Below are 27,329 nucleotides of genomic sequence, written 5' to 3' on the forward strand. Positions count from 1 at the left end.
TCCCCGCACATCCCCGCTCCTTTCCCCGTTCCTCTCCCCGCACATCCCCGCTCCTTTCCCCGTTCCTCTCCCCGCTCCTTTCCCCCTCCTCTCCCCGCACATCCCCGCTCCTTTCCCCGTTCCTCTCCCCGCACAGCTCCGCTCCTCTCCCCGCGTTTCCCCGCCCCGTGCCCAAAACTTTCTCCGTGTTTCCGGAGTGCCACTCCGGGCCCGTCACACACCGGGGGACACCCGCGGCGACACCGCCGTCCCCGCGGCTCCGGGGGGGCTCCCTCAGGGCTCCCCGCGCTGCCCGCCCGGCCTGGGCGGCCCCGAGCCGTGGCCTGGTGGCCCCGGTGGCCCCGGTGGTGGCCCGTCCCCTCCCCCACTCCCCTCCCCCGCCTTCCCAAGGCTCTGGCACCAATAATCCGCCTTTGCTGACATGCTCTGGTGGCTGTGCCTATCGGGCAACTCCCAGGATGCACTCCCGCTCCTCCCTGGCACCCCCTCACCCGTGCCCACCCTCCCCTCGGACTTCCCAACCTTTTCTTTTTCGCCTTTTTTTTTTTTTTAAAGCTTTTTTTTTTTTTATTATCTCCACCCCCCCCATCCCCCCCCCCACACACACACCCGGCCGCACTTTCATCCCCCGTGAACCCCCCTGGCGTTTCGGCGCTCTCCCTCAGGCCGGCTCCCCGCGTCCCTCACGGGGTCCCCCCTCGCCATGGGCGGCTTTTGGCCGCTCCCTTCTCCCCTCACGGCCGTGCCCCTCACAAACCGCCCCGGATCTCCGGCGCTCCCCCCCACCCCGTTGCCCCAAGCCCCGAGCCGCCCTCAGGGGGAAGGGGGTGTGTGTGTGGGGGTGTCCCCTTGTCCCCGTCCCCCCTGGGGGGGCAGCTGAGGCGCGGGTGTCACTCACTGTCCGGAGCCCCCTCAGAGCCGCCTCCTCCTCCTCCTCAGCGGGGCCCGGCCCGGACTGGGGCCGTGGGGGGAGGGGAGGCGGCTCCCTCAGGTGGCCACTGACAGGAGGGGGGGGGCGGGGGGGGCTGCGCGCGCAGGGGGACCCGCCCCCCCCACTCTCCGTCCCCCCCCCATCCTCCCGCCCCTCTCCCCCCCTCCCCCTCCGTGCCCTCCCCTCTCCCCCCCTCCCCTCCCCTGTGCCCCCCCCTCCCCTCGCGCCCCCCCCCCCCCCCGCGGGACCCCCCCCGTTGCCAGGCAGATTTGGGACACCCTCGCGCCCGGCCACGCCCCCTGCCCAGGCCTGGGGCGCTGCGTTGGGTGGGTTTTTTTAATCTTTAAACTAGTGATTGACAGCCGCGCCGACAAATAGAAAGGTGGGTTGCCTGCCCTGCAGCCGATCGGCGCGAAGAGTCAGCAGTAGCTCCGCCTTCGTAGTAAGCAGTGATGAAAAGGCGCGGTTTGTTTTTGATTGACGGGCATATTGACCAATCAGAGGCGCGACCCCATGGTGCGCGCCTCGCCCCTGCTGTGAGGGAGGAAAGAGGCGCGGTCTGAATTTGATTGATAGCTGAACTATCCAATAGGAGCCAGAGTGCGCCCAAGAGGAGCCAATGAGAGCGCGGCCCGCGGGGAGGGGGCGGTGCGGCGGGGCCGGGCCCGGCGGCTCGCGGCGGTTCCCCCGGGGCCGGGCCGCGCTGGCTCCTCCCGGGGCCGGCTGAGGTGATGGCGGCGCGGGGAGGGGCCGGCCCCGCCGCCCTTATCCGCCCGCGCAGGCCGCGCTGGGGCCGCAGATAGGGGGGGCCGGCGGCAGGAAGCGGGGGAGGCACCGGGGCCGGCGGAGCCGGTTCTGCGGGCGGGGTTGCGGCCGGGCCGGCTGAGGGCCGGGAGTCGCGGCAGAGCCGGGCGGGGCCGGGGGTAGGCGGAGAGCGGGACCGGGAGCCCGTGCCGGGGATAAGGAGGGGCCGGACCCCGCTCGGTGACTGATCTGGGTCAGAGCTGCCCGGTCCGGTCCGGTCCGGTCCGGCTGCTCCGCCGGGATCAGGCCCGGTGGGATCTGGGATCATTCCCATTGGGATTTAACCCATTGCCGGTGGGATCTGGGATCATTCCTGCAGGGATTTAACCCTTGGGATCATTCCCGGTGGGATTTAATCCTGGGATCATTCCTGATGGGATTTGGGATCATTCCTGCAGGGATTTAACCCTTGGGATCATTCCCGGTGGGATTTAATCCTGGGATCATTCCTGATGGGATCTGGGATCATTCCCGGTGGGATTTGGGATCATTCCCATTGGGATTTAACCCTGTGATCATTCCCGGTGGGATTTGGGATCATTCCCATTGGGATTTAACCCTGTGATCATTCCCAGTGGGATTTGGGATCATTCCTGCACGGATTTAATCCTGGGATCATTCCTATTGGGATTTAACCTTTGGGACCATTCCAGTGGGATTTGGGATCATTCCCATTGGGATTTAATCCTGGGATCATTCCCACTGGGATTTGGGATCATTCCCATTGGGATTTAACCCTTGGGATCATTCCCAGAGGGATTTGGGATCATTCCCATTGGGATTTAACCCTTGGGATCATTCCCATTTGGGATTTGGGATCATTCCCACACGGATTTAATCCCACAGGTTTTCCTGTTTTCCTCTAAAATTCCAAAGAATTTCAGCTCCATGAGGAAAAAAAAACCAAAAGAAAGAAGGGAAAGCAGCCACGAAAAGCTATTAAATAATTTAATATACAATGGTAAAAAGCTCTGTACATTGGAATTTCCGCCGGGAATTTGGGAATTCCGGCGGCGGGAGGAGCCCTCGGGAGCTGGGATCAGCTCAGAGCTCCCACCCCAACCCCCCCCCCCCCAGAATTCCCAAGGGATTTTCCGGCTGTTTCACCGATTTCTGATGGATTTTCACAGGAGATCGAAGGCGGAAAATTGGGAATTTTGGGGAATTTTTAGGAATTCTGCTCCTTCCTCGGCGTCTCCGGGAGGTGGGAAAGGCTCTTTTCCCACCTGGGGAATTCCCAAAGCTCAGCCCCAACCACAGCTCTCCAGAATTGGGATTTTTCCCCATTTTTTTTCCGGGTTTTTCCCAAAGTTTTTTGGGATTTGGCCGCCCTGGAAGTGCTGAAATGCAGGTGGGAGCAGCCTGGAATAGTGGAAGTGTCCCTGCCCTGGGATTGGGATCATCCCGAGGCTTCTCCAGCCCAAAATTTGGGAATTTGAACCCAAAATTCCAAGCTGGATCTGAGTTGGGCCTGGAATTCCAGAATATTCTGGAACATTACGGAATTAGAAAGGAAAAATCTGGATTTCCTGGCTTTGGGATTTGGGAATTTCAGCCTTTCCCAAGCCAGGAAAATTCCAAGGAAAACGATTCCAAGGAATTGTTGCATCCCAGAGGAAATAAAAACTGGGAAAACTCCCCCAGTTCCTGATGAAAATCCCCAGATCCCAAAATTCCTGGGATGGTTCTGTCTCAGTGGGATCCCAAATATCCCAAAAAAAACCCCCAGGGAGCCTCTGGAATTTCCCATGGCAATTCCAGCCCTGGATTCAGGCTGGAAAATCTCTGGATTTGGGAATTTTTGGGGATTTTTTTTCTCCCATTTTATTGAGTTCCAATGGCACCGAGGGTTTTCCTTAATCCCAAAAAAAAAAAAAAATCTGGAATAAAAACTCCCAATCCTCAATCCCCAAAACTTCCAGGGATTTCCAGGTCCTTTGCAGATTTAGGACTGGGATTTCCATGGGAAAAAAAAATAAAATGCAAATTTTTTGGGAATGGGACAAAAAAACCTCATCCCTGAAATGAAATCCAGAGGGAAAAATTGAGGAATTTGGGTGGGAAAAATTCCTTGCTCTGGAAAAAAAAGGGATTAGGGGAGGAAGGATGATGGGAATGAGGGAATTTTAAAGGAATTTTAAGGTTCCTTCCCATCCAGGTGGGATTAAAAATTCCCAAAAATCTCTGGCAGTTCCAGGGTTTTGGTTTTCCTCTCTCCAAGAATTCCAGAGTTCTTTTCCCTCCCTTTTTCCCAGAAATCTGGAGAAATTCCAACTGGGAAAAACAACTCCAGGCACTGCTGGGATGCTGGAAAAACTTCCAGCTTTTTTCTGGGATTCAGCATTCCCACATTTCTGGGAAATCCAAAAAAAAACTGGGCTAAAACCAGGGAATTTAACCTGGAAAAGGGAATTTTGTGCCGAGGGCAAGGCTGGAATTCCATCCCAAACCTCTAAACTGGGATTTATTCCCAGGATTTAGGAATCCTTAATTAAGGCACAAGGTGGTGCCTTCAGCCTGGAAAAATTTGGGATCAGCAGGAAAACTCCAGATTTTTCCCAATCCCAAAGGCGTGGGGAGAGCTGTGGCTGCGGGAGGGACATCCCAGGAAATCCTGGAATTCCTCCTTCCCAAAAAAAATGGGAATTTCCCCCTCGGGGAATTCCAGCTGGGAATCCAATCCATGATTTCCTCATCCCCTTATCCCCGAGGATTCCCAGCCTTTCCTGGCAATTCCCTGCAGGATCAAACCTTGGGATTCACCTGGACATTCCCACCTGGAAAAGCAGCTCCGGAGGCTCTGGGAATCCCTGGAAAATTCCTGGGTTTTTCTCACTACCAGAGGGAATTCGGAAGCTTTTCCATGGATTTTTTCCTTTTGTTTCGTTTCTTTTCCCAAGTTTTTGATGCTTTGCTTTTTCTTTTTTTCCCCCCAGGGTGTTGTTGGTGGATATCCTGGAGTTTTCCTGGAGTTTTCCAGGAATTTTCCTGGAATTCACTCAGAGCAGACTGGCCAGGCTGGTGGTGGGGCCGTTCTGGGCCTGGAACTGGACTGGGGGGGGTCCATCCGTCCACTGCAAGGGAAAAACGGGATCAGAATTCCAGGAAAAATTCCCTCAGCATCACAGAATTCCCAGGAAAACCCTCCCTGCCTCAGGGATCCCAAATTCCAAACCCACAACCAGCTGGGATTTGGTTTTTTTTTGAAATTTCAAAGCCAAAATCTCGGGAAAAATGGGAAAAAAAATTCCCTCAGCATCACAGAATTCCCAGGAAAACCCTCCCTGCCTCAGGGATCCCAAATTCCAACCCCACATCCAGCTGGGATTTGGTTTTCCAGGGTTTTTTTTTGGGGATTTCAAAGCCAAAATCCCGGGAAAAATGGAAAAAAAATTCCCTCAGCATCACAGAATTCCCAGGAAAACTCTCCCTGCCTCAGGGATCCCAAATTCCAAACCCACATCCAGCTGGGATTTGGTTTTCCAGGAGTTTTTTTGGGATTTCAAAGCCAAAATCCCAGGAAAAATGGGAAAAAAAAATCCCTCAGCATCACAGAATTCCCAGGAAAACCCTCCCTGCCTCAGGGATCCCAAATTCCAAACCCACATCCAGCTGGGATTTGGTTTTTTTTTGAAATTTCAAAGCCAAAATCTCGGGAAAAATGGGAAAAAAATTCCCTCAGCATCACAGAATTCCCAGGAAAACCCTCCCTGCCTCAGGGATCCCAAATTCCAACCCCACATCCAGCTGGGATTTGGTTTTCCAGGGTTTTTTTTGGGATTTCAAAGCCAAAATCCCAGGAAAAATGGGAAAAAATTCCCTCAGCATCACAGAATTCCCAGGAAAACCCTCCCTGCCTCAGGGATCCCAAATTCCAACCCCACATCCAGCTGGGATTTGGTTTTTTTTGAAATTTCAAAGCCAAAATCTCGGGAAAAATGGGAAAAAAATTCCCTCAGGATCACGGAATTCCCAGGGAATCCCACATTCCATCAGGGAACCCTGCTGGGATTTGGTTTTCCAGGAGTTTTTTTGGGATTTCAAAGCAAAAATCTCAGGAAAAATTGGAAAAAAAATTCCCTCAGGATCACAGAATTCCCAGAAAATCTCACATTCCACCAGGGAACTCTGCTGGGATTTGGTTTTCCAGGGTTTTTTTTGGAATTTCAAAGCCAAAATCCCAGGAAAAATGGAAAAAAAATTCCCTCAGGATCACGGAATTCCCAGGAAATCCCACATTCCATCAGGGAACCCTGCTGGGATTTGGTTTTCCAGGGTTTTTTTTTGAAATTTCAAAGCCAAAATCTCGGGGAAAATGGGAAAAAATTCCCTCAGGATCACAGAATTCCCAGGAAAACCCTCCCTGCCTCAGGGATCCCAAATTCCAAACCCACATCCAGCTGGGATTTGATTTTTTTTGAAATTTCAAAGCCAAAATCTCGGGAAAAATGGGAAAAAAATTCCCTCAGCATCACAGAATTCCCAGGAAAACCCTCCCTGCCTCAGGGATCCCAAATTCCAACCCCACATCCAGCTGGGATTTGGTTTTCCAGGGTTTTTTTTTGAAATTTCAAAGCCAAAATCTCGGGAAAAATGGGAAAAAAATTCCCTCAGCATCACAGAATTCCCAGGAAAACCCTCCCTGCCTCAGGGATCCCAAATTCCAAACCCACAACCAGCTGGGATTTGGTTTTCCAGGAGTTTTTTTGGGATTTCAAAGCCAAAATCCCAGAAAAAATGGAAAAAAATTCCTTTAGGATCACAGAATTCCCAGGGAATCCCACACTCCATCAGGGAACCCTGCTGGGATTTGGTTTTCCAGGGGTTTTTTTTGGGATTTCAAAGCCAAAATCCCAGGAAAAATGGGAAAAAATTCTCTCAGGATCACAGAATTCCCAGGAAATCTCACATTCCACCAGGGAACCCTGCTGGGATTTGGTTTTCCAGGGTTTTTTGGGGATTTCAAAGCTAAAATCCCAGGAAAAATGGGAAAAAAAATTCCCTCAGGATCACAGAATTCCCAGAAAATCCCACATTCCACCAGGGAACCCTGCTGGGATTTGGTTTTCCAGGGATTTTTTTGAAATTTCAAAGCCAAAATCCCAGGAAAAATGGGAAAAAATTCCTTCAGGATCACAGAATTCCCAGGGAATCTCACATTCCACCAGGGAACCCTGCTGGGATTTGGTTTTCCAGGGATTTTTTTGAAATTTCAAAGCCAAAATCCCAGGAAAAATGGGAAAAAATTCCTTCAGGATCACAGAATTCCCAGGGAATCTCACATTCCATCAGGGAACCCTGCTGGGATTTGGTTTTCCAGGGGTTTTTGGGGATTTCAAAGCCAAAATCCCACTGGGAGGGATTTGGATGATCCAGAGGGAAGAAAATCTCAACTTCTGATGCAACAGCACTAAAAAAACCCTTCAGAAATCCCATTATTCCCACCTCTATCCCAATTTTTTGGGGGATATTTTTGAGGGAATTCTTTCTGGGAATGCCAATTGCAGGATTCCAGGGATTGGGGAAGGATTTGGATGATCCAGAGGGAGGAAAACCCCAATTTTGCATGCAACAACACTAAAAAAACCACTTTAAAAAGTCTAAAAAATGAACTCAGGGGTTCTTTTTGCCACGGGCAAGGTGGGAATTTTGGGAATTCTGGGAATTTCTGGGCTCTGACCGTGATCAGGTTGTGCTCAGGGAGGCTGCAGGCCTCGATGTGGTCCTGGAGCAGCTGCTGGGAGAAGTTCTGGTGCATCTGGGCGGCCTCGTGGGCATCCATGGCGTTGCCACACGCCTTGTTCAGGTCTGGAAAAGGCAGAGAAATCCTGGGATTCATCCCAGCCCCACCTCCGAGCTCCCCTCGTCCCAAAAAACCTCCCTGGGTTTGGGGTCTGCACCAAAATCGCCTCAAATTGAGCCAAAAATCTGCCCCAAAAGCTCCACGGAGATCCCAATTTTTCCCTGATTCCTGGCAGCACCAAAATCCCAAGGATGCCCTGGGATTGCAGGGAATAAAATCCCCAAATTCCCAAGAATTCCTTAGGATTGCAGGGAATAAGATCCCAAAATTGCCTCAATTTGAGGCAAAAATCTGCCCCAAAAGCTCCATGGAGATCCCAATTTTTCCCTGATTCCTGGCAGCACCAAAATCCCAGGAATTGCCAGGGTTGGGATTTTTGTGGTTTTCCAGCCTCTTCTGGGGATGCTGGAAAAATCCTGGGATTTATCCCAGTCCCATCTCGGAGCTCCCCTCATCCCAAAAAACCTCCCTGGGTTTGGGGTCTGCACCAAAATCGCCTCAAATTGAGGCAAAATCTGCCCCAAAAGCTCCATGGAGATCCCGGATTTTTCCCTGATTCCTGGCAGCACCAAAATCCCAGGACTTGCCAGGGTTGGGATTTTTGTGGCTTTCCAGCCTCTTCTGGGGATGCTGGAAAAATCCTGGGATTTATCCCAGCCCCACCTCCGAGCTCCCCTCATCCCAAAAAACCTCCCTGGGTTTGGGGTCTGCACCAAAATCCCAAGGATGCCCTGGGATTGCAGGGAATAAAATCCCCAAATTCCCAAGAATTCCTTAGGATTGCAGGGAATAAGATCCCAAAATTGCCTCAATTTGAGGCAAAATCTGCCCCAAAATCTCCACGGAGATCCCAATTTTTCCCTGATTCCTGGCAGCATCAAAATCCCAAGGATGCCCTGGGATTGCAGGGAATAAAATCCCCAAATTCCCAAGAATTCCTCAGGATTGCAGAGAATAAGATCCCAAAATCGCCTCAATTTGAGGCAAAAATCTGCCCCAAAAGCTCCATGGAGATCCCAGATTTTTCCCTGATTCCTGGCAGCACCAAAATCCCAGGAATTGCCAGGGTTGGGATTTTTGTGGCTTTCCAGCCTCCTCTGGGGATGCTGGAAAAATCCTGGGATTTATCCCAGTCCCACCTCTGAGCTCCCCTCATCCCTAAAAACCTCCCTGGGTTTGGGGTCTGCACCAAAATCCCAAGGATGCCCTGGGATTGCAGGGAATAAAATCCCCAAATTCCCAAGAATTCCTCAGGATTGCAGGGAATAAGATCCCAAAATTGCCTCAAATTGAGGCAAAAATCTGCCCCAAAAATTCCACGGAGATCCCAGATTTTTCCCTGATTCCTGGCAGCATCAAAATCCCAAGGATGCCCTGGGATTGCAGGGAATAAAATCCCCAAATTCCCAAGAATTCCTTAGGATTGCAGAGAATAAGATCCCAAAATTGCCTCAATTTGAGGCAAAATCTGCCCCAAAATCTCCACAGAGATCCCAGATTTTTCCCTGATTCCTGGCAGCACCAAAATCCCAGGAATTGCCAGGGTTGGGATTTTTGTGGCTTTCCAGCCTCTTCTGGGGATGCTGGAAAAATCCTGGGATTTATCCCAGTCCCACCTTTGAGCTCCCCTCATCCCAAAAAACCTCCCTGGGTTTGGGGTCTGCACCAAAATCCCAAGGATGCCCTGGGATTGCAGGGAATAAAATCCCCAAATTCCCAAGAATTCCTCAGGATTGCAGGGAATAAGATCCCAAAATTGCCTCAATTTGAGGCAAAAATCTGCCCCAAAAGTTCCACGGAGATCCCAGATTTTTCCCTGATTCCTGGCAGCACCAAAATCCCAATGATGCCCTGGGATTGCAGGGAATAAAATCCCCAAATTCCCAAGAATTCCTCAGGATTGCAGGGAAGAAGATCCCAAAATTGCCTCAAATTGAGCCAAAAATCTGCCCCAAAAGCTCCATGGAGATCCCAATTTTTCCCTGATTCCTGGCAGCATCAAAATCCCAAGGATGCCCTGGGATTGCAGGGAATAAAATCCCCAAATTCCCAAGAATTCCTTAGGATTGCAGGGAATAAGATCCCAAAATTGCCTCAATTTGAGGCAAAATCTGCCCCAAAAGCTCCACGGAGATCCCAGATTTTTCCCTTTTCCAAAGGAATTCTTGGATTCCAGCCCCCACCCTCCCAGCAGGAATTCCTTCCCAAACTCCTCATTCCCATCCCAAATCCATTCCCTGGGTCCTGGAATTCCCGTTCCTGGAACCCCTTCCCCCTCTGGAATCAGCTCCACCTTCTCCTTGGCATTCCCACCCTTCCCGAGGCCATTTCCCAGTTTTCCAGGATAATCCCAGACCCTGAATCCCCCTGGAGCTGCACATTCCCATCCCTGGAATAATCCAATTTCTCCCATCACTCCCACCCTCCCTGAGGCTCTTCTTCCCAGTTTTCCAGGATAATCCCAGATCCCTGATTCTCCCAGGAATGGGAATGTTCAGCTCCAGGGATAATCTCCCCATTTCTCCCATCATTCCCACCCTTCCCAAGGCCATTTCCTGGTTTTCCAGGATAATCCCAGACCCTGAACCCCCCTGGAGCTGCACATTCCCATCCCTGGGAACATCCCCCCATTTCCCCAATCACTCCCACCCTCCCCGAGGCTCCATCCCAGTTTTTTATGGATACTGAGCTCCCCCTGAACTGCACATTCCCACCCTCAGGATCACCTCCACATTTTCCCTCCATTCCCAGAGGCTCTATCCCAGTTTTTTATGGATACCAAATCCCCTCTGGAGCTGCACATTCCCATTCCCCACTCCCCTGGGATCATCCCTCCATCACTCCCACCCTTCCCGAGGCTCTTCTTCCCAGTTTTCCAGGATAATCCCAGATCCTGAACCCCCCTGGAGCTGCACATTCCCATCCCTGGAATAATCCAATTTCTCCCATCACTCCCACCCTCCCTGAGGTCATTTCCCAGTTTTCCAGGATAATCCCAGATCCCTGATTCTCCCAGGAATGGGAATGTTCAGCTCCAGGGATAATCTCCCCATTTCTCCCATCATTCCCACCCTTCCCGAGGCCATTTCCCAGTTTTCCAGGATAATCCCAGACCCTGAACCCCCCTGGAGCTGCACATTCCCATCCCTGGAATAATCCAATTTCTCCCATCACTCCCACCCTCCCTGAGGCTCTTCTTCCCAATTTTCCAGGATAATCCCAGACCCTGAACCCCCCTGGAGCTGCACATTCCCATCCCTGGGATCATCCCTCCATCACTCCCACCCTCCCTGAGGCCATTTCCCAGTTTTCCAGGATAATCCCAGATCCTGAATCACCCCTGGAGCTGCACATTCCCATCCCTGGAATAATCCCATTTCTCCCATCACTCCCACCCTCCCTGAAGCTCTTCTTCCCAGTTTTCCAGGATAATCCCAGATCCCTGATTGTCCCAGGGATGGGAATGTTCAGCTAGAGGGATAATCTCCCCATTTCTCCCATCATTCCCACCCTTCCCGAGGCCATTTCCCAGTTTTCCAGGATAATCCCAGACCCTGAACCCCCCTGGAGCTGCCATTCCCATCCCTGGAATAATTCCATTTCTCCCATCACTCCCACCCTCCCTGAGGCTCCATCCCAGTTTTCCAGGATAATCCCAGATCCCTGATTCTCCCAGAATTGGGAATGTTCAGCTCCAGGGATAATCTCCCCATTTCTCCCATCATTCCCACCCTTCCCGAGGCCATTTCCCGGTTTTCCAGGATAATCCCAGATCCCTGATTCTCCCAGGAATGGGAATGTTCAGCTCCAGGGATAATCCCCCCATTTCTCCCATCACTCCCACCCTCCCTGAAGCTCTTTTTCCCAGTTTTCCAGGATAATCCCAGACCCTGAATCCCCCCTGGAGCTGCACATTCCCATCCCTGGAGTAATCCAGTTTCTCCCATCACTCCCACCCTCCCTGAGGCTCTTCTTCCCAGTTTTCCAGGATAATCCCAGACCCTGAATCCCCCCTGGAGCTGCACATTCCCATCCCTGGGATCATCCCCCCATTTCCCTCCATCACTCCCACCCTCCCTGAGGCCATTTCCTCGTTTTCCAGGATAATCCCAGATCCTGAACCCCCCTGGAGCTGCACATTCCCATCCCCCAGGTTTTCCCTGGAATCTCCCCCCTCCCCAGGCTGCTCCCAGATCCCAGATTTACCCCGGAGCAGGGCTGAGGACCAGAGCTGCACGGACATGTCTGGGATCTTGCTGGCCAGCTGCATGGCTGGCACCACCATGTTGTTGCTTTCCTAGGAAAATCGGGAAGGGAAAAGGGAAAAATTGGGATTTTGGGAATTTTTCCTGCCCTTTCCAGCACGGATTGAGTGGGAAAGATGGAAAATTCCCAGTGGGAAATTGGATTTTTGTCGCTTTGCTTGATGGGATGGAAGGTAGGAATATGCTCAAGATTCCCAAGGATTTCTTGGGATTGAAGGGAATAAAATCCCAAAATTCCCAGGGATTCCCTGGGATAGAAAGGAATCAGATCCCAAGGATTTGTTGGGATTGAAAGGAATAAAATCCCAAGATTCCTTGGGATGGAAAGGAGTAACAGTCCCAAGAATTCCTTGGGATTGCAGGGAATCAAATCCCAAAATTCCCAAGGATTCTCTGGGATTGCAGGGAATCAAATCCCTAAATTCCCAAGGATTCCCTGCCCAGGGAATCAAATCCCAAAATTCCCAAGGATTCCCTGGAATTGCAGGGAATCAAATCCCAAAATTCCCAAGGATTCCCTGGGATTGCAGGGAATCAAATCCCAAAATTCCCAAGGATTCCCTGGGATTGCAGGGAATCAAATCCCAAAATTCCCAAGGATTCCCTGCCCAGAAAGGAATAAAATTCCAAAATTCCCAAGGATTCCTGCCCAGGGAATAAAATCCCAAGATTGCCAGGGATTCACTGGGATAGAAAGGAATCACATCCCAAGATTCCTAAAGATTCCTTGGCCTTGTAGAAGGCAATGGATTCCCAAGGATTCCCTGATTTCACATGGGATTTTTTGGAGATTTGTTCTGGGAATACCAGTTCCAGGATTCCATGGACTGGGAAGGATTGGGATGATCCAGAGGGAAGAAAATCCCGATTTTTGATGCGACAGCACTAAAAAAACCCTTTAAAAACCCCATTATTCCACCCGTATCCCGATTTCCTTCGGGATTTTTTTGGGGAATTTTTCCAGGGAATGGCCCTTGCGGGATGCAGGGATGGGGAGGGCTCTGGGAGTCACCCTGTGGTTGCCCAGCACGTAGAAGATGTGGCCCAGCAGCACCAGCGAGCAGGCTGTCAGGCGGTTCAGGTCCTCGGCGTTCGACATCTTCAGCGTCTCCCGCAAAAAACGCCTGGAAAAACGGGAAAAACGGGAAAAATGGGAAAAATGGGAAAAATGGGATTGGGGCCCCCGCCCTGAGCAGCCTGGGGTGATTCCTGCATGGATGGAGGGGCAGCAGTTGGGAGAAAGGAGCTGGGAGAAAGGGAATTCCTGAGTTTTCTCTTGGATTGGGCTCCTGGAAGGTGCAGATCCTTGGGAGGGAAAGGAGTGAGAGGCACGAGATTCCCAGGGGTTCCTTGGGATTACAGGGGTTAAAATCCCAAGATTCCCAGGGATTCCAGGAAATAAACGTCCCAAGATTCCTAAGGATTCCAGGGAATAACAATTCCATTATTCCTAAGGATTCCAGGGAATAACAATTCCATTATTCCTAAGGATTCCAGGGAATAACAATCCCAAAATTCCCAGGGATTCCAGGGAATAACAGTCCCAAGATTCCCAAGGATTCCAGGGAATAACAGTCCCAAAATTCCCAGGGATTCCAGGGAATAACAATCCCAAGATTCCCAGGGATTCCAGGGAATAACAATCCCAAGATTCCCAGGGATTCCAGGGAATAACAATCCCAAGATTCCCAGGGATTCCAGGGAATAACAATCCCAAGATTCCCAGGGATTCCAGGGAATAACAATCCCAAGATTCCAGGGAATAACAATCCCAAAATTCCCAAGGATTCCAGGGAATAACAATCCCAAAATTCCCAGAGATTCCAGGGAATAACAATCCCAAAATTCCCAAGGATTCCAGGGAATAACAATCCCAAGATTCCCAGTGATTGCAGGGAATAACAATCCCAAAATTCCCAGGGATTCCAGGGAATAACAATCCCAAGATTCCCAAGGATTCCAGGGAATAACAATCCCAAGATTCCCAAGGATTCCAGGGAATAACAATCCCAAGATTCCAGGGAATAACAATCCCAAAATTCCCAAGGATTCCAGGGAATAAGATTTCTTTGGGATTGAAGGGAGTAAGATCCCAAGATTCCCAAGGATTTTGCAGAGAATAGGAACCCAAAATTCCCAAGGATTTCTCAGGATTGCAGGGAATGATTCCCAAAGATTTCTTGGGATTTCTGGGAATAAAATCCCAAAATTCCCAAGGATTTCTTGGGCTGGCTGGGAGTAACATTCCCAAGATTCCCAGGGCTTGCAGGGAATGATTCCCAAGGATTCCCAAGGAAAGAACTCAACCCCCACCTCACCCCTGCCTGTCCCCCCTGGCCAATCCAGGAGAAATCCATGGGAATGGGATGGACACAAAGCCTTGGCATTCCCACTCCCATCCCAAACAAGCCAGGGTGAGTTTTCCCACATTTTTCCAACATTTTTCCCATTTTTCTGAGGGTTTGGACTCACTTGGCCTCGTTGTACCTTCCCTGGAAAAAGGAGAAGAGCCCTCGGATGTAGAACGCTGCAGCCCGCAGACAGTGAGAACTATGGAAAAAAAAACCGTGGATACCTCAGGATCCCATCCAAAAATTCAGGAATTCCACCCCAAAATCCAACTTCCAAGCAAAATATTCCATTTGAGCCCCACCCCGAGTTTTCCCTCGGAATTCAGTTGGATTTTTTTCCCCCTAATTTGTTGAAAATCCTGCTGCAAATCTGTCGTTCCCAGCCCGGAGCGTTGGGATTTGTGGGAATTCTCACCTCACTGGGAAGTTGTGGTCGGGATTTATCCTTTCCAATAAACTGTAGAGCTGGAAATGGGAGAGGAAAAGGAAAAAAATCGATTTTCCAAGGAAAAATCAACACCAAAACAGTGAAATTTCACCCGCGCCCACCCAAGTTTATCCCAATATTGGGAATTTTAGGCTTGTTTTGATCCCAAAAATCCAAGTTTTATCCCATATCTCCTCCATTTCCACAGCATTTCCTGCATAATTTTATTCCCACTGAAAACTTGGAGCTGCTGGATGTAATGACTTTGATATTCGGTTTGATTAATGAAAACCAGAATTTAAATAAAGAATTCATAAATTCTAAGGATATTTTTTTGCCCACCCATGAAGGAGCAAGGCCCTGATGGCAAAAATACCCAGAAAAAGCTGAATTTCAGGAATTTTCTCCACAGAAAACTGGGATTTCTCATTCCCCTCATAAAGGAGCTGCTGCCAGTAAGTCCCTGATGGCAAAAATACCCAGGAAAAGCCAAATCCTGGGAATTTTCTCCACAGAAAACTGGTATTTCTCACTCCCCTCATAAAGGAGCTGCTGCCAGCAAGGCCCTGACAGAAAAAATGCCCCAGGAAAAGCAGAATTTCAGGAATTTTCTCCACAGAAAGTTGGGATTTCCCACTCTCCTCATGAAGGAGCTGCTGCCAGCAAGGCCCTGACAGAAAAAATGCCCAGAAAAAGCCAAATCCCAGGAAATTTCTCCACAGAAAACTGAGATTTCTCACTTCCTGATGAAGGAGCTGCTGCCAGCAAGGCCCTGATGACAAAAATAAGCAGAAAAAGGCAAATCCCAGGGATTTTCTCCGCAGAAAACTGGGATTTCCCACTCCCCTCATAAAGGAGCTGCTGCCAGCAAGGCCCTGACAGAAAAAATACTCAGGAAAAGCAGAATTTCAGGAATTTTCACCACAGAAAGTTGGGATTTCTCACTCCCTGATGAAGGAGCTGCTGCCAGCAAGGCCCTGATGGCAAAAATATCCAGGAAAAGCCAAATCCTGGGAATTTTCTCCACAGAAAACTGAGATTTCCCACTCCCTGATGGAAAAAATGCCCAGGAAAAGCAGAATTTCAGGAATTTTCGCCACAGAAAGTTGAGGTTTCCCAATCCCCTCATGAATGAGATTCTGCCAGCAAGGCCCTGATGGCAAAAATACCCAGAAAAAGCCAAATCCCAGGAAATTTCTCCACAGAAAACTGGGATTTCTCACTCCCTGATGAAGGAGCTGCTGCCAGCAAGGCCCTGACAGAAAAAATACTCAGGAAAAGCAGAATTTCAGGAATTTTCACCACAGAAAACTGGTATTTCTCACTCCCCTCATGAAGGAGCTGCTGCCAGCAAGGCCCTGACGGCAAAAATACCCAGAAAAAGGCAAATCCCAGGGATTTTCTCCACAGAAAAGCAGGATTTGAGAGAAAGAGCGGGAAAAACTGTGGGAATAATCCAGAAATTTTGGAGTTTTCCAGTCAATTTCTCAGGAATTCCCACTCCCCTCATGAAGGAGCTGCTGCCAGCAAGGCCCTGATGGCAAAAATGCCCCAGATAAAGCAGAATTTCAGGAATTTTCACCACAAAAAACTGAGATTTCTCACTCCCCTCATGAAGGAGCTGTGGCCAGCAAGGCCCTGATGACAAAAATACCCAGAAAAAGGCAAATCCCAGGGATTTTCTCCACAGAAAATTGGGATTTCCCACTCCCCTCATAAAGGAGCTGCTGCCAGCAAGGCCCTGACAGAAAAAATACTCAGGAAAAGCAGAATTTCAGGAATTTTCACCACAGAAAACTGAGATTTCTCACTCCCCTCATAAAGGAGCTGCTGCCAGCAAGGCCCTGACGGCAAAAAAGCCCAGAAAAAGCAGAATTTCAGGAATTTTCTCCACAGAAAGTTGGGATTTCTCACTCCCCTCATGAAGGAGCTGTGGCCAGCAAGGCCCTGATGGCAAAAATACCCAGAAAAAGCAGAATTTCAGGAATTTTCTCCACAGAAAGTTGGGATTTCCCACTCCCCTCATAAAGGAGCTGCTGCCAGCAAGGCCCTGACAGAAAAAATACTCAGGAAAAGCAGAATTTCAGGAATTTTCTCCACAGAAAGTTGGGATTTCTCACTCCCGTCATGAAGAAGCTGTGGCCAGCAAGGCCCTGATGACAAAAATACCCAGAAAAAGGCAAATCCCAGGGATTTTCCCCACAGAAGAGCAGGATGAGGGAGAGCCCAGCTCACCTCCTGGTGCCGATTCCCCTCCCGGATGTAGACGCTGGCCAGGTTGGTGACAATGAACGCCCACAGCTCCTGGTGGGTTGTGAGCTGCAAAGGAGAAAATTCCCAAATATTTCAGTCTTATCCTATTGGTTCATTCCCATTAAAAAAAAATCCTGGCTAAAAAAAAAAAAAAAAATCACACATTGATACTTGAATGTTTAAAATCCCTCCCCAATTCAAGGAGAATTGTTAATAAATAATGGAATTAATGAAGGTTTCCCTACCAAATTCAATTTGCCATCCTTAAGTTCCCAGGGGAAAATTTGGGAATAAAATCTCACCCTCAGTGCTGTAGTGAATTGTGCTTCTGCATTATCCATGCAGTTGACAGAGATGCAGTAGAGACCCTGGAAAAGAAAGGATATTTTTGGGGATGCAGACCAAAAGATTCCTAAATCCTTGGAAATATTGGGATAACAGCAGGAAAAAGGGAGAACAAGTCTCAGGTGTGGGGAAAATAAGGCATTTCCACAAAATGTCCTTTAAAATAAATTATTCATAGGAAAAAAGCTTAATTTAGTTTAAAAAAAATTGTTAAAATCATGGAAAACTCAGTATTCCCTACAAAAAACCCTTCCCCTTCCGCAATTCCCACATAAAATCATCTCCAGTGGGCACGGCTGAAACCCCTGGATTTCCCCTTTTCCAGCTGATTCCTCCCAAATTCCCCCTCCCTTCATGAAGAAACTGCTGCCAGACAAGGCCTTGATGTCAAAAATACCCAGGGAAAGCCAAATCCTGGGAATTTCCTCTGCTGAAAAGTGGAATTTTTCTCTCCAGGAATTACTGGAGCAACTTGGGATAGTGGGAAGTGCCCCTGCCCGCCCAAGGAATGCTGGAATTCTGTTTCCAAAGGGTTTCAAGGTGGGGATGAGCTCCCCCAGCAGTGCAGGGTGCAGATCTGTAATTCCCAGGGAATCTCCCCTCCGGAATTCCAGGTGGGATGCAGAATTCCCAGGTTTCACCCCAAAAAACTCACCAGGAGCGTGTGCAGCTGGGCAGCGTGGTTGGAGAAGAGCCTGGGAGACTGCTGGCACAGCTGGCAGACCTGGGAGATCTGGGGAAGAAGACAAACTTCCATTTTGGACACTTTTCTCTTCCATTTCCTGCTCCAAATCCCGCTCCTTGCACCCCTCATGGATGCAGGGATGGGCTCCAGGATCTCCAGGCCTGGATAAAAGGGGAGGCTGGGTGTGCTGCCAGCACAGCAAAAGGGATTTCCTCACATCCCTCCCACATTCCAGCTGGTTTGGAATGGTTTCCTCCACCCCCTGGAATTCACAGCCACGGATCCCTCCTGAAATGCTCCGGGTTTTCCAGGAAAAGTGGGATAAAACCTCCCAAAAGCTGGGATTGGGATGAGTTTCAGGAGGCTGAATCCCTCCCCATTCCCAGCACATTCCCAGTATTCCCAGTACAGCAGGGACTGGATGATCCAGTCCTGGGATGGATGCCCAGGATTTTAAAATGATTGGAAAAATGGGAAAAAGAAAAGAAAAAAAAGTGCAGTTTGCTCTGGAACAACCCAAATCAACCAGGAAAGAGGAGGAAAAGCAGGAAGGTGAAAAACTGGGAAACACCTGGACAAGGCAGGAACCTGAAGAGGAAGAGGAAGGAGCCACTCTGGAATGGGGAGAAATCCACTGGAATCAGCCTGGAATTGCCACCAGGAAGGTGCCAATCCAACCAATTATTGATTATTCCATGATCAATCCCAAAGTGCCCTTAAATAAATCTTTAAGAGGAGCCAATCCCACATTTCCCAAGTCCTGAGCCCCACCAAGGCTGGCTGTATCCATGAATAACCCAGCTGGAATTCCCACCTGAGCCCAAAACTGCAATTCCCACGTTTTACAGGTTTTTCCTGCAGAATATTCCCATTTTTTTGGGAGGCATTCCCAGCCAGGAAATGCTGGAATTCCCACGTTACCTCCTGCAGGGCTGTGGCTTTGTGTCCCGTGACCAGCCTGCACATGATGATGTGTTCCAACAAAATCACTTGGAATGAGGACAGGATGGGGCTGCAGTCCAGCACTGGGAAAGAGCAGGAGCAATTCCATCAGGCATTTATGGAATGTTTCAAATCCCACCCCAAAAAAACCCCAAAAAAGTTGAATTTGTACTCCAAGGCCACCACCCGGCCTTAAAACCAGGGGTTTAGTCTTAGTTTTAATTTTAGGCTGACCCAGCAGCTCAACAAGGCTGTGGGATGGGTTTAAAAGAGGAATAAATTATGGGATTTTCCAGGATTTTCCTGGAATCCAGCTGAATTCCAAGCCCTTTTTCCTTACTTTTGAGCTTCTCCAGCTGCATGAGGGCTTTGTCCGTGTACTTCTGAGCCTTCTCCAGGTAGCCTGCCTGCATGGAATGCATCACTGTCACCTGCAGGGGAGCACAGCAAGGATTATCCCCCTCAGGAATTCCCCTGGGATGCAATTCCCACAGCAGAAATCCCTGGAAAAGTTCTGGAGCACCCCAGGAGAGTGAGACTGAGAGGGAGGGAATGGATGATTTTAAAGCTGCTTCCCACCCAGCTATTCCATTATTCCCAACATTTGTCTGTGCAGAGGGGAGGGCTGGGAATTCACAGAATTCCTCCAATCCCAGATTTTTTATCAAGGATTGGAATAATCTCCAAGAAATGGAACAAAATCCTTCAGCAATTCCAAGTCCAGCTCTCCTCATGTTGGTAAAATGAAGCCAATCTGGTTCTGCTTTGTACAAATGACTCAATTTTCATTTGAATCGGGTATTAATTAATGAATTAACAAGTTACTAATTAGTTAATTCCCATTTCCAGCCTGGAATCTCCTCACACACTGAGCAGCCCCCTCAGCATCCTCCTATGGATGCTGAGGCAGAACAAGCACCCAGCAGCTGATAAAATGAAACCAAAATGGCCTGATTAATCAATGAAAATTGAGGTATTTGTGGCAATCAGTTAATTAATTATTTATTAATTGATTCCCATTTCCAGGCTGGAATCTCCTCACACACTGAGCAGCTACCCACAGACAGTGAGAGGAAACAAAAAGGCACCAAACAGTTGATAAAGTTAAGCCAAAGTAGCTCTGATTTGTACAAATAACTCCATTACCACTTGAATCAGGTCCTAATTAACATCTCATTTAACAATTAATTCATTCACTCCCATTTCCAGCCTGCAATCTCCTCACACACCCAGGATCACCGAGGGGAGAAAACGAGCCCAAAGCAGCCACAAACCCCATCCCTGCTGCCTCCAAACTGCTAATGAACCCTCATTAATTAGCAATCAGCACTAACGAGGAGCTCTCACCAGGTAGACCAGCACACACATGTGCTCCTTGGGCAGCCAGTGGAAGAGGTCGGCGGGGTTGCTGGGCAGGATCTCGTCGTCGTGCAGGGTGGAGATGGTCTGGATGCACTGCTGCAGCTGCTTCAGGCACGGCTTCACGCTCTTCACCTGCCAGGACACCATTCCCAGGGGGAATTCCTCACACTCCCACTGCTGGAATGCTCTGGGAGAGGGGAAACTTCCCAGCAGAGTGGGAATCCCCAGGTTTAGGGGGTTGCTTTAGGATTGATGACCCTCAGTGCTTCACGGCAAAGGATTCTCAAAATGTTCCCAAAATCCCCCAAAAATTCCTGTTATTCCCTCCAACACACCAGGGAAGCAACAGAGACCACCATGGATATAAAAATATCATGGACAACATCTCCAAATTAACATGATTTCCTCACTCTTCATTTAATTTGGGAATAGAACCAACAGGAGTTTGCTTCCATTACAAAGAAAACCCCAAAAATCGTCTTAGGGCCAGGACACCATTCCCAGGGGGAATTCCTCACACTCCCACTGCTGGAATGCTCTGGGAGAGGGGAAACTTCCCAGCAGAGTGGGAATCCCCAGGTTTAGGGGGTTGGTTTAGGATTGATGACCCTCAGCACTTCACACTGGGAATTCTCAATGGATTCTCAAAATCTGCCCAAAATCCCCCAAAAATTCCTGTTATTCCCTCCACCACACCAGGGAAGCAACAGAGACCACCATGGATATAAAAATATCATGGACAACATCTCCAAATTAACCTGATTTCCTCATCTTCATTTAATTTGGGAATAGAACCAACAGGAGTTAGCTTCCATTACAAAAAAACACCCAAAAATCGTCTTAGGGTCAGGACACCATTCCCAGGGGGAATTCCTCACATTCCCACTGCTGGAATGCTCTGGGAGAGGGGAAACTTCCCAGCAGAGTGGGAATCCCCAGGTTTAGGGGGTTGCTTTAGGATTGATGACCCTCAGCACTTCACGGCAAAGGATTCTCAAAATCTTCCCAAAATCCCCCAAAAATTCCTGTTATTCCCTCCAACACACCAGGGAAGCAACAGAGACCACCATGGATATAAAAATATCATGGACAACATCTCCAAATTAACATGATTTCCTCACTCTTCATTTAATTTGGGAATAGAACCAACAGGAGTTTGCTTCCATTACAAAAAAACACCCAAAAATCATCTTAGGGCCAGGACACCATTCCCAGGGGGAATTCCTCACACTCCCACTGCTGGAATGCTCTGGGAGAGGGGGAACTTCCCAACAGAGTGGGAATCCCCAGGTTTAGGGGGTTGCTTTAGGATTGATGACCCTCAGCGCTTCACGGCAAGGGATTCTCAAAGGATTCTCAAAATATTCCCAAAATCCCCCAAAAATTCCTGTTATTCCCTCCAACACACCAGGGAAGCAACAGAGACCACCATGGATATAAAAATATCATGGACAACATCTCCAAATTAACCTGATTTCCTCATCTTCATTTAATTTGGGAATAGAACCAACAGGAGTTTGCTTCCATTACAAAAAAACACCCAAAAATCCTCTAAGGGCCAGGACACCATTCCCAGGGGGAATTCCTCACACTCCCACTGCTGGAATGCTCTGGGAGAGGGGAAACTTCCCAGCAGAGTGGGAATCCCCAGGTTTAGGGGGTTGCTTTAGGATTGATGACCCTCAGTACTTCACGCTGGGAATTCTCAAAGGATTCTCAAAATCTTCCCAAAATCCCCCAAAAATTCCTGTTATTCCCTCCAACACACCAGGGAAACAACAGAGACCACCATGGATATAAAAATATGGACAACATCTCCAAATTAACATGATTTCCTCATCTTCATTTAATTTGGGAATAGAACCAACAGGAGTTTGCTCCCATTACAAAAAAAAAAACCCAAAAATCAATCTTAGGGCCAGGACACCATTCCCAGGGGGAATTCCTCACACTCCCACTGCTGGAATGCTCTGGGAGAGGGGAAACTTCCCAGCAGAGTGGGAATCCCCAGGTTTAGGGGGTTGCTTTAGGATTGATGACCCTCAGTACTTCACACTGGGAATTCTCAAAGGATTCTCAAAATCTTCCCAAAATCCCCCAAAAATTCCTGTTATTCCCCCCAACACACCAGGGAAGCAACAGAGACCACCATGGATATAAAAATATGGACAACGTCTCCAAATTAACCTGATTTACTCACTCTTCATTTAATTTGGGAATAGAACCAACAGGAGTTTGCTTCCATTACAAAAAAAAAGAAACCCAAAAATCCTCTAAGGGCCAGGACACCATTCCCAGGGGGAATTCCTCACACTCCCACTGCTGGAATGCTCTGGGAGAGGGGAAACTTCCCAGCAGAGTGGGAATCCCCAGGTTTAGGGGGTTGCTTTAGGATTGATGACCCTCAGTACTTCACGGCAAAGGAGTCTCAAAATATTCCCAAAATCCCCCAAAAATTCCTGTTATTCCCTCCAACACACCAGGGAAGCAACAGAGACCACCCTGGATATAAAAATATCATGGGCAACGTCTCCAAATTAACGTGATTTCCTCATCTTCATTTAATTTGGGAATAGAACCAACAGGAGTTTGCTCCCATTACAAAAAAAAAAAACCCCAAAAATCCTCTTAGGGCTGATTTTTTAGGGAATATCCCTGTCCCAAATTCCCAGCTGGAACGTGGCACGTACCTGGCCAGCATCCAGGTAATGTGTGACCTGCAGGACCAGGAAGAAGACCCTGAGGGATTCCTTCTGGATGGGATTGCCCTGCCAGTTCTCCACGATCTGCCCACACAGCGTCAGCAGCGGGTGAACCTCCTGCAGCTTCCTCTCCATCAGCAGCAGCTGCAATTCCCAAAGAAAATCCAACTTTTGTCAGGATAAACCCTCAGGGAATGGCAACTCCCCATGGAACATGGGGCTGCCTCAAGGCTGGGATTGCCCAAAGCCAGGCTGGAGCTGCCTGGGATAGTGGAAAGTGTCCCTGGTTCTTCCAAACCAAACAATTCCAGGATTCTCCAATTCCAATTCCATGGATTCTCCAATTCCTGGCATTAGGGTTGGAATATTCACCTGATTCTCACAGCCCTTTCACCCCACCAGCTTTTCCATCCCTCCCTACAAAAGCTCCAGTGAAAATGAGCAACAATCCTTTTATTTTTCCCAGAAAAAAAATGAGGGGAAAAGCTGGATTTATCCTCAAGAATCCTGCTTATCCCTCCCAAAAAATCCTCTGGAATTTACAACTGAACAGGAAATAATTTATTTTAAAGAGTTCCAACTCACCATCCCCTTGCTGAGCAGAAAAAGGGCTCTGGAATGAAAGAAAATAAAGTTAAATTCTAAAAGAAATTATTCCATTCACAAAGAAAAAAAACACCAGGGAAAAAAAAAAATCTGCCTTTTTTTTTCCTCTAAAAACAGGGGGATAGAGGATTAAGGGAACTGATAGAGGAATTCCTGGGAGAGGAAATCCCAGGGAATTTGAGGAGGGAATCCCAGGGAACTCAGGGATGAAATCCTAGGGAATTCAGGCAGGAAATCTCAGGGAATTCAGGCAGGAAATCCCAGGGAATTCAGGCAGGAAATCCCAGGGAATTCGGGCAGGGAATCCCAGGGAATTCGGGCAGGGAATCCCAGGGAATTCGGGCAGGGAATCCCAGGGAATTCGGGCAGGGAATCCCAGGGAATTCGGGCAGGGAATCCCAGGGAATTCGGGCAGGGAATCCCAGGGAATTCGGGCAGGGAATCCCAGGGAATTCGGGCAGGGAATCCCAGGGAATTCGGGCAGGGAATCCCAGGGAATTCGGGCAGGGAATCCCAGGGAATTCGGGCAGGGAATCCCAGGGAATTCGGGCAGGGAATCCCAGGAAATTCGGGCAGGGAGTCCCAGGAAATTCGGGCAGGGAATCCCAGGGAAATCGGGCAGGAAAGCCCAGGGAAATCAGGCAGGGAATCCCAGGAATTCGGGCAGGGAATCCCAGGGAATTCGGGCAGGGAATCCCAGGGAATTCGGGAAGGGAATCCCGGGGAATTCGGGCAGGGAATCCCGGGGAATTCGGGCAGGGAATCCCGGGGAATTCGGGCAGGGAATCCCGGGGAATTCGGGCAGGGAATCCCGGGGAATTCGGGCAGGGAATCCCAGGGAATTCGGGCAGGGAATCCCAGGGAATTCAGGCAGGGAATCCCAGGGAATTCGGGCAGGGAATCCCAGGGAATTCGGGCAGGGAATCCCAGGGAATTCGGGCAGGGAATCCCAGGGAATTCGGGCAGGGAATCCCAGGGAATTCGGGCAGGGAATCCCAGGGAATTCGGGCAGGGAATCCCAGGGAATTCAGGCAGGGAATCCCAGGGATCCCTCCGGAAGGCAGGGCTGTCACCTGGTGTACTCGGAGCCCACCACGCGCGCGTACTCTGCCCCCACGCCCAGCAGGTCACAGGCCGACACCAAATCCTTCTCCAGCGTGTGGAGTTGCTGAAAAATGGGAATAAAAAACGCCATAAAAATCCAGGATTTGCTCCATGAGTCCCAAAAAAATGCCATTATCCCCGCATTTACAAACTCCTGTTCCTTAAAGGGGTTTTAGACCCGTTTTCCAAAGAAATCTGTGGGGTTTCCAAGGATTTGTTTGAGCCCAGAAGGATTTTTTTTAATCTTCAAATTCCTAATTTATGAGGAATGGGTTAAAAATGGGAGGCAAATTCTGCAAAAGGGTGAAAATCCCGTGGTGATCAGATCCCAACAGCTCCAAAACACCCAGGGATTGTCACTTGAAGCAAGAGTTTTCCCAGCAAGAAGAGCCTCCAAGGTGTGTTCCCAAATTTATCCTTTTCCTAAACTCAGGTGGGAATTCAGGAAGAGGAGAACAGGCTCCAAGGAAATGGGAAATCAGGGAAAAATGGGAAGCTCTAAGGAGAGGAAAAGCTTCAGAGTCCTCAGGATGAACTCCTGGAAAAGAAAATATTCCTCAATTCCTGGGAGATTAAATATTCCTTAATCCATAAGGAATTAAAGTTCTTCTTCCACAAATGAACTTCAGTGTGTCTCTTTTCTCACAGGTATTTTTAATTTATAAATATTCTGGAGCACATTCCAGAGCAGGAACAAAAACTTTCCTTGGAGTCTTTCCCTGGATACTTTTCCTCCTCCTCCCATCCCTCGTTAAACATAAAACATTCAACACTTCCAAGCCCCAAAATGGATTTTTTTCCTCCAGGTCCTTAATTCCCACAGAGTGATCCTGGCTGATTTCTTGATCCAATCCAACACCAATTCCCACCCTGGATTTGCCTTTTCCCTCTCCATTAACAAATTTTTAGGGGATAAAGGGATAAAAGCCACCCCTTAACAGCAATTTTTGGGGGGGAATAACAGAATGCAAGGCTTCCAGGCAGTTTGGAATGGGGATGCAGGATTTTTTGCAGGATTTTTTCCCAAGGAATTGCTGCTCCAAGGACTCACAGCCAGCTGGAAGAGCAGCCTGCAGTGCCAGTAGGGAGTCTGCTGGGAGATCTGGATGGCTTTGCGCAGCAGGGGCTTGGCCGTGTCCACGGAATTCTGCAACACAGACACCCCCAGTCACCACAAACCCGGATCCTGCAATTCCCACAGCCCTGGAATTCCCTGGAAAACCACGCTGAACCCTCCAGGGAGGGTAGGGAGGGAGGGATCAGTGTTGGAAGCAATAAAAATAAAATGGAAGGAGTTTGGGGCTGCTGAGTCCTTGGAATGTCCAAGGTAGGGTTGGATGGGACTGGAGAAATCTGGGATTTGGGGAGGACTGGAGATATCTGGGATTTTGGGGTGGACTGGAGATATCTGGGATTTTGGGGTGGACTGGAGAAACCCAAAGTCGAGGGGCACAGAGGGGTTTTGGGGGGGTTTCTCTCACCTCCTGGCAGTAGAGCTCTGACAGCAAACTGGCTGCCTCAAACTTCACATCTTCAAACTGAGGGATCTGGCACCAGGGTTAAGGGAACCACAAAATCTGGGTGGGAAACAGCAGCAAATCCCCCCAAAACCCTCAGGAAAATGGGGATGAGATGGGATTTAAGGTCCCTTCCAACCCAAACTCCATGGTGCTGTGATGAAGCAGATTAAAACACCCATTCCATGCCCCCACCCCCAGGCCCTTGAGGTGTTTTTGGAGTTTCCTTGGAGCTGTTTGGAGCTTGGAGCCCTTCCTGGATCCCAGGAAAAGGATACCTGCTGGGATATCAGCCACTGCAAGAGAACACAGCGGGTTAGGCTGGCACTAACACCCACCAGAACCGCCCTGACACCCTCTCCCTCCGTGCAGGAGCCTCCCACCGCCCCCCTCTCCTTCTCCTCATCTTTTCCAGCTGCCAACACCCCTCGGCCGCCCCTTCCGCTACTCTTTACCTTCTCTAAATGCCCAGGCCCCCGTCCCCACCACCCCCAACCCTTTCTCCGTGCAGCGGCACCCCCCGCTCCCCCCTTCCCAAGCCCCTCGTGCCCCCCAAGGCCATCCCAGCCCCGCTCACCGCCTTCTCCAGGTGCCCGCGGGCCTGGTCGCCGTTGCGGGTGTGGTGGTAGAGGACGGAGCCGAGCTGGAGGTGCGTGCGGGCCTCCATGCGGGCCGGGGGCTTGCGGGGGAGCACAGCCTGCAGGCAGTGCACGCACAGCCGCACCTTGGGCGGGCTAGACGTGCGGAAATGCTCGGCCAGGCCCAGCAGCGCCAGGTACCACGACTCGCCCGCGGCCGCGCCGCCGCCCGACCCCGAGCCCGGCGCAGGCCCGGCTGCGCCGCCGCCCCCTCCGGCACCTCCACCGCCGCCTCCGGCACCACCCGCGGCTCCCGCCGCCTCCCCAGAGCCGCTCCCGCCACCTCCCGCCGGCTGCGGCGGCTGCTGAGGCGGCGGCGGCTGCTGAGGGGCCGCCGCGCCCGCCGCCACCGCCGCCATCTTGGGGCCGCCGACAACACCGCCGCGAGGCGCGGGGCACGACGGGACTTGGAGTCCGAGCGCCTGAGGCGCGGAGGGGAGGCGGGAGTTGTAGTCTGCCCTTTCGCATCGGTAGGATGCGGGGCGAACTGGGGAATGACCGTAGCGGCGGAGCCGCCAGAGCTGGGTGGTTCGGTCGCCCCGCAAGCGGGGCTCGGTGCGGCGGGAGGAGCGGGGAGAGAGGCGGGACGGCCCC

The 27,329-nt window shown here is 50.1% G+C and overlaps 2 protein-coding genes across 4 annotated transcripts in view; both read right to left on the bottom strand.

Annotated features, from left to right (window-relative positions):
• GATAD2A (GATA zinc finger domain containing 2A) overlaps positions 1-1,011 on the bottom strand; it is a 41,709-nt gene extending 40,698 nt beyond the window's left edge. Inside the window, exon 1 of one of the 3 annotated variants that reach the window (XM_059869726.1) lies at positions 899-1,011. The gene's annotated coding sequence lies outside the window, so the exon portion shown is untranslated. The remainder of the gene's footprint in view (positions 1-898) is intronic. The other 2 variants (XM_059869730.1, XM_059869729.1) reach the window with 2 other exon arrangements.
• Positions 1,012-2,669: 1,658 nt separating this feature from the next.
• MAU2 (MAU2 sister chromatid cohesion factor) lies at positions 2,670-27,109 on the bottom strand. The gene is made up of 19 exons (XM_059869725.1): positions 26,675-27,109; positions 26,376-26,393; positions 26,062-26,127; positions 25,632-25,727; positions 24,550-24,644; positions 23,456-23,483; positions 22,859-23,014; positions 20,154-20,300; positions 19,147-19,237; positions 18,786-18,889; positions 17,835-17,912; positions 17,137-17,202; positions 16,817-16,900; positions 14,570-14,619; positions 14,276-14,353; positions 12,816-12,927; positions 11,745-11,835; positions 7,416-7,543; positions 2,670-4,809 (listed from the first exon to the last, which is right to left on the bottom strand). Exons 1-19 carry the CDS (start codon positions 27,092-27,094, stop codon positions 4,735-4,737), a joined length of 1,983 nt encoding a protein of 660 aa, XP_059725708.1. The 5' UTR covers positions 27,095-27,109; the 3' UTR covers positions 2,670-4,734.
• Between the last annotated feature and the right edge of the window lie 220 nt (positions 27,110-27,329).

Source organism: Haemorhous mexicanus, chromosome 29 (assembly GCF_027477595.1).
Source record: "Haemorhous mexicanus isolate bHaeMex1 chromosome 29, bHaeMex1.pri, whole genome shotgun sequence".
NCBI classification, from domain to species: Eukaryota; Metazoa; Chordata; class Aves; order Passeriformes; family Fringillidae; genus Haemorhous; species Haemorhous mexicanus.

What these genes read in the sequence shown, in the direction of transcription:
- MAU2 (XM_059869725.1), bottom strand. Translation starts at nt 27,094, where the DNA reads ATGGCGGCGGTGGCGGCGGGCGCGGCGGCCCCTCAGCAGCCGCCGCCG. An exon ending in CAGAGCTCTACTGCCAGGAG is followed by an intron (nt 25,728 to 26,061) that starts GTGAGAGAAACC and finishes TCTGTGTTGCAG; the next exon opens with AATTCCGTGGACACGGCCAA. An exon ending in GCAGCTGGAGAAGCTCAAAA is followed by an intron (nt 18,890 to 19,146) that starts GTAAGGAAAAAG and finishes GCTCTTTCCCAG; the next exon opens with TGCTGGACTGCAGCCCCATC.